The 6659-nt window shown below is 43.6% G+C and overlaps 1 protein-coding gene across 1 annotated transcript in view; it reads right to left on the bottom strand.

Annotated features, from left to right (window-relative positions):
* Positions 1–6296, bottom strand: part of LOC104275631 (ankyrin repeat domain-containing protein 1-like) — a 7466-nt gene extending 1170 nt beyond the window's left edge. The window contains 8 exon segments of the mRNA XM_009871636.1: positions 2–16; positions 185–283; positions 423–521; positions 1624–1722; positions 2388–2495; positions 2586–2723; positions 4456–4635; positions 6212–6296. Of these exon segments, the coding sequence (XP_009869938.1) occupies positions 2–16; positions 185–283; positions 423–521; positions 1624–1722; positions 2388–2495; positions 2586–2723; positions 4456–4635; positions 6212–6238 (765 nt within the window). The 5' untranslated portion in view covers positions 6239–6296.
* Between the last annotated feature and the right edge of the window lie 363 nt (positions 6297–6659).

Genomic DNA, 6659 nt, shown 5'->3' with positions numbered 1-6659 from the left:
TCGGTGTGTCTCCTTCCTAGAGACACAACACATGGACCACAGCGTCAGTCCTGCCGGCCCAGCACCACGTTGCAGCCCCAATCCTCACATAGCCAGAGATTTTTCCAGGCTAGTGAGACTATTGAGGCAGAGAGCAGCGTGATGCTGCCTGATAGCTGACAGGTAAGGAGTTGGTAGTGCTTACTCTATCTCTGGCATTGAGATCTGCTTCACAGGCAATGAGGTGCTCTCCGCAGTCGTACCGACCTGTTCTCACAGCCACGTGCAGAGGGGTGCTGAGCAGCTGAGGTGGGAGGAGAAAGCAATCAGTGCCATGAGACAGGTAAAGACTAAAGAATGGCTGCCAAAAATTATCTATTTGGACGAAAGGATCAGCTTTTCATCTCCAATTAAAAAAGCTGCAGAGTCCCGGAAGCACATACCTTGTCTCTTGCATTTCTGTTTATCCCTTTATCCAGTAAGAATTTCAGAACATCCAGGTTCCCACCCCTGCATGCCCAGTGCAGGGCTGTAGATTCAAGCTGCAGCAGGAAAAACAAGTAGAAAGTAATTTAATTCATCATTATATTTTTAAAAAAATTAAACCAGTTTGATCAAATTTCTAAATGAATTCAAAATAATTTCTATGCAATTTAACCTAAAGCACTTCACTATGATCACTGAGTCGTTTCTAGTAACAGCTTTTCTTATTTTGCCCTAATTTCTCTAGTGCTGTTTCTCACTCTTCACTCCCTGCATATTGCTCCTAAAGACACAGATCTTGGCAGCGCTGCTGTGAGAGAGGATATGTCTTTTTATTCTAAGTTATCTTTAGTCAGGTATGTGGCTGGTTTTTACCAGTTAATATATTCTTATTCTGTGCCTTTTGGATTCTAAAATGCATGGAGAATGAAGCTCAATAGTTCTCTTTAAAAAAACAAAAAACAAAACACCAAACTTATGCAGGTACACAAAGTGAATTAGAACCCTTTTCCTCTACAAGATTCAGTTTCTCTGTCCTCAGTTCTGCTGGGAGGGCTGGAATGTCTCTTGAAGCTCTTGCCCTGCCTGTTGTTCCTCCTGTTTCTGACGCTCCCCATGAGCACTGTGGAGTTGAGGGAGGGGGAGCGAGGCTGACTAGTTCCAACTGCGTAGCAAAGGGACAAAATGCTGGGAGCAGAGAAACAAAAAAAAGGCAGCTGCAGAAGCTGTTGACACTCAGCTGCCCTTGTGGCTGGCATTCCAGAGGCACAGGAGTCTCTCCCGAGCGCAGCCTTGAAATCCTGGTGGAGAATGTGCTGAGCCCTGGACACGTGTGGGACAGTATCTCCACCACCTGCCACCAGGCTGACATGGTAGCCTGACCCTAGCTCTCCTACCCCACGTTAAGCTTTGTTGTTTGTGGCAGTCCAGTGGCCAATGTGTTCCTCTGCTTCCTGTTCTCCAGCAACTATTTTGGCAAAGAGAGGCAGACACCGTCTCCTGAAACCTCTTCTCAGCAGTGTTATTTTAAGGATCAACTTACAAGATTTTGTAAGGCCTTTTAATGCTCCTCTTCTATGAGAAGTACTTCTATAAGTGCTTCTCTTGGCACTTATAAAACAATGAGCAGTTTTTGAAAGACGTGTGAGTTGATATGCCTACCATGTCTTTCTGTTCAAGCCGGGCTCCAGCTTCCACCAACTTTTTCACCACCTCTAGATGTCCTTCAGAGCACGCCCTGTGCAATGCAGTGCGTTTGTACTGGCAATTAAAACAGTGCAAAGTCAGATATTAAATACAGCACAAAGAGATATCTTTAAATCTCTTCTCCCCTCCTCCGTAGGATGATGGCAAATACATACTTTATGCTGATTCATTTTCAAGAGCTAATACTTTTGAGACCTGAAATCTGCTAAATTTTAATAGCATCCTGATAGCTGAGAGCTGCCAACCCAGCATTTTAAAGGGTGTGAGAAATATCTGCAGTATGGCATTCAAATTTAAAATTATGCCTGTTGAGTTCCCTCATCCAACATGTTACAGTGGATTTTGCAAATACAGCTTATGCATTATGGAGTATGAGGGCAGGCAGCATCACGCTTTTTGTCATTCTGCAGACAAATTTCTCATCTCTTCATCTGTAGCATTGGAAGATCACCCATTACAGAAAATCAGGGTCTCCTGTGTACCGACAGCTTTTTTTTAAATATAAAGATTCTTTTGAGGTAATATTACTTTGAAAGGTACCAGTGGCCCCTTTATGGCTAGAAACTTTGATATACAAAACTTCCAGCATTTATTTACTTCCCCCCCACCCCATTTTCTCCTCATGTGGAAGCTACAAAACCTAGTTGCAAAAGTTATTTTTGCTCTGTAATAAAAAACTTCATCTGTAGCAGGCTTTGTAGTAAGAAGGAAAATTGTACCTCATCACAGACATTTGGATCCCCTTTGTCTGACAAGTATTTTTCAATCACTGGCAACTTATTCTCCAGCGCAGCTCTAAAGAATGTGGGTATATCCACTGGTCTTGTCTGATGGAGAGAAATATACAGGGCATGAGTGTGTGTGGTGCAAAACTCCATCAATGCTTTCCCAGAAGAAGGTACTTTGAAATAACTTACAATAACTTCTGGTTCAGGTTCCTTTAAAACAGGTGCTTTCACTTTCTTGCATTTTTTCTTCTTCTTCAGCTGGATAATTTTTTCAAGATCCTCCAAGTTTTCAAGTTTTGACCTCTCCTCCAATTTCTTTTTCTTCAGCTGAAACAAATGAGGGAAGGCAGCAAGTTGAGTGTGACCACCTCTCCCTTTCAGAGTGGCAGAACAGCATGTAATGCTATTCAGCTGACTTGAGTCAGGAATGGGTAAACTTTGAAATAAGTTGTCTTTTTTTTAAAGCTAGGGCTAATTGACCATTTAGAATAAATTACTAAGTGTGTAGGACATCTTTCGAAATGCTGCCTCAGCCACAGGTTGTGGGCTAGATAGCGTGAATTTTGGTTGGTGTTAGACCAGGAGTCAGAGCAGCACTGCAGTTTCTTCTGGCCCAGCAATTTAAGAAGTCTCATGTGCATCTTATGAGAACTGGGAAGCCCCTGCAGTTTTAGCTGACTTCCACCAAGCGTTTTTTTCTTCAACTAGTTTAATGATACAGCCTCTCATTTATTGTAACTTAATCCTCTCTGATGAAAACTATATCCTTAAGTGAAGAGCAAAGTTTATACTGATCTTAGCATTTCAGTCAGCAAGCTCTACATATTGGTAAGCTACAAAGAATGTCCTCAGTACCCTTGGAGGGGCAGTTCAATAAATGTTTAAAACTTCTTCAAGCCTGCTTGTAAAAAGCATCCCTGCATGAAGTCAGAACTGTCAACTGCTAAATGTGTTGTCTGAACTGAGATCCCATGTACCACAAGATGTCCTTGACTTCGGAAGGGGGATTCACAAACAAGGGGTAACTCAGGGTGAATGCAGATGACAGATTCTCTCCCACGGTATCATTAAGGATAAATACATTGGTGAGACTCTCTCATATGGTATACATTTTTTTTCAACTTAATTCTTATTCAAGTTATTTCCACTTCTTCTTCTTATTGTTCTATGCATTTAGGGTTTGGTCTGTAGGTCTTTGACTTAATGGAAAATAATTATGCTGGCTGAATAGACTGTGGATTGACTGGAAACCCAAAAGGTTCTCAGGTCCCTGTTTTGGAGGAACTCAAAAAAACTCTAGCAAGTAATGATCTCTCTGTGGAAGGTCAAGGTCAGTAGTGTTTCTGAAGCTAACTTTCCCACCCTTCTTTTTTTGGAACAAAGTCTTATGGCCACTACTAGTTAAGCTTTTCGTTTCCCAACCACGTTGAATTTTTAGGCCAGTTGGTTGCTTATTCACCAAAGAATTTAAGATGTTACAGCTACTGTATTTTGGGGGAAGAAAACATCAGTGCTTAGGAATATAGGGAGAACTGTCATGCTTCAGGAATGGAGTTTTCTGTAGAGCAGTATTACTTTCATTTGTAGTTGTCTTTCCCAAATACACTAGTAAGCATAATGCAGTGTTTTCATAAAAAGGACATTTCCGTGGTAGTTAAGGCTTCTGGCTTCAGGAATGTGCTCTTACATCTTTCCTGGGTTAGATATTTTTGGTGGAAGTCATTAGGTGTGCATGCTTGAAGGTGGCTGTGACTGCTTCCCACCCTGACTGCCAGCGGGCAGGAGGTGACACTGGACAGAGGGAGCCTGCAGGGTTTCAGTCAGACGTTAAAGGGGGAGGTTTGGGTTCTGCTTTACAGTGTTAACTGCCTGCATCCGTAGCCTACAGGAGTCAGCAGATCTCTATGGCTTTCAGTGGACTTTAGATCAACTTCCCTTCGTGGTGATCTCCCAAGAGTTCATCTAGCTCACTATACATGTATTTCTAAAACTTGAAAGGCAGCAGCAAGAACTGCACACAGGATGGTAGAAAAGCCAAGCACAAAGCCCAAGAGCCTACCTCTGCTTCTAGTTTTTTCTCCTTCTCATAAGCCAGATCACCTCGGGTCAGTGAGTGTTCAGAGACTGTCTTTAGGTCGTCCTGCTTCTCTAATCTTACAGCAGCTTCATACTCTCCATTTTTGAAATCCTCAGGGAGGAAGCTCCCAGCCTCTTTATCATCTGCTTTCTTCCCAGTCACCTGTAAAACCAAACACAATGTAATGTTAGCAGTGGCTTCATGACTGCAGTAGCCACCCCCCTGGGAACATGGATTTCCTAGGGACTAATTGCACATCACTCCCGTCCTGCTCCAGAAGCGTGTGACAGATGAGAGCAGACTTCATTCAGCCTGTGCCCGCGCTGACAACGTATGCCAGTGGCTAGAGCAATCTTGCTTGCAGGCAGATCTCCCACATCCACACAGCAACCCCCTCCCTTGGCATCTTCAGGGCTTGGGCCAAGACCCATGAGGCCAACTCACTGTCTTCACGCCCTGCCTGGCTGGGGCCAAGGTGCTGCTCTAATGACAAAAGCTTCCTTTTTGTTCAGAGTGTTCTTATTTGTTCACCCACATGTGTCAGACTCATGAGAAGGCTGTAAAAGGCTGTGGTGGAAAGAGCCACCCTGACCAGCCACCAGCACCTTGCAAGTGTTGAGCAGGAGAACTGAGCAGGTAGAGTGGGAGGAGAAGCTTTCTCCCTGGAGACTTCACCCTTTTATTGAAATGCATCCCAGGCAGTTAAATGGGGTTTTACCCAGGCTGGTTTCACCCATCACTGTCAGTACCAAAGTTCCCTTTTAAAGCCCTCAGCAAAATAGCAGAAGGTTGTTCCAGCGCAGAAGCTGCATGATGGTGTGCAGCAGCACAGCTTGCAATAGCTTTCAGAGATACATCTGATGCTCGGTTAAGTACATACAAAGAGATAACGTGTTAAACTTAGTAGAGGCTGTTGTGTATTCTGAGAGTGGTTCAGTAAATTCATGTGGCCTATACTACCTTTCCATTCAATCACCTTGAAAATTGTGTTTGTTATAGAGTTTAACACTAGAGAAACTGTCAGGGACTTGCCGGAGAATTTAAAGCATCATTAACTAGTTAGGGTCTATGGCAGTTGCATAGTCATCTGGGCAAAAAAGCAGTTTCTGCGTGATGTTCCAGTGTTTTACCGGACAGTTCCTGTTTTCCCAGTCTATTAATCAAATCAGGCATTCTTAGTCTGAACCCTGCAGTGGAAAGTCCTGTTAATCGCAGTCTAATTTAGACACTATTTTTCCAAGGCTTGTTGCAGTATGGACAGCAGTGGGTATAGGAACTGTTACTTTATTATTAGAAAATAATACTGTTACTAAACTCTCCATTTAGTTTTAGTTTCTATTTCCCTGCATTGATATCTCTTCCCAGTCCCTTACTAGACTGGAATTACTTAGTGTGGTCATAAAAGTAATAGCTTCCAAAAAAAGTAAAAATGAAAATCAAGGTGAAAGGAAAATACATAGCTAAATTTTGGTCAGTCTCTTCTTCCTGGAGAACTACATTCTGATGCAAAGTCCAAACAGCTGTGTAGTTGTGTCAGTGGTGAGCCCCCTTCCCAAGGAAAAGGTAAAGTGGGAGTATAATAGGGTAACATAGAGCACACACAGGGTTTACACCTAGACTGCAGCAGTGCTAGTGACCTGCTAAATCACCCCAGGGATCCACAAAGCTTGTCTTTCTCCACTGTGGTAATGACAGTCTAGAAAGAAATTATGAATAAATGAAAGAAACTTGCACCTACCAGCTCTTCTACTTTCATCATCATCATATCTGCTGGTGTTTGAAGGTTGTACTCCTGGATGGCTGAAACTCCCAAGTGCTCAGGCCAGCTCTGCGGGGACCGCCACGCCAGCTTTGCTTATATAGCTTTGGGAGAACTGTGCATGAATGAGATAATCTTCCAACCTGGGAATCCAAGTATGCCCCTTGGGCTTGCCAGCTGAGAGGTGGGCTTGCGCTCATTCCAGACGTGTTAACGAGCCCGATCTGGTGTCGAGGCAGGGAGGGGGGCGTCAGTTGGGCGAGGGAGGGTGAGCCTCACAGTCTGACCGCACTGAGTATGTGAATCGGAATGAAATGTGAGCTCATCATTCCTTTGGCAATGACTACATGGCTCAGCGATGTGAGTCATTCTGTGTTCCCAGTGCCCACTAGGACAGCTGTCTGTTGATATAGTATTATAACTTCAT

The sequence above is a fragment of the Apaloderma vittatum genome, unplaced genomic scaffold (genome assembly GCF_000703405.1).
Source record: "Apaloderma vittatum isolate BGI_N311 unplaced genomic scaffold, ASM70340v1 scaffold2696, whole genome shotgun sequence".
Lineage (NCBI taxonomy): Eukaryota > Metazoa > Chordata > Aves > Trogoniformes > Trogonidae > Apaloderma > Apaloderma vittatum.
Note: the sequence above shows the minus strand (reverse complement) of the source record. Positions and strands in the feature narration are given on the sequence as shown.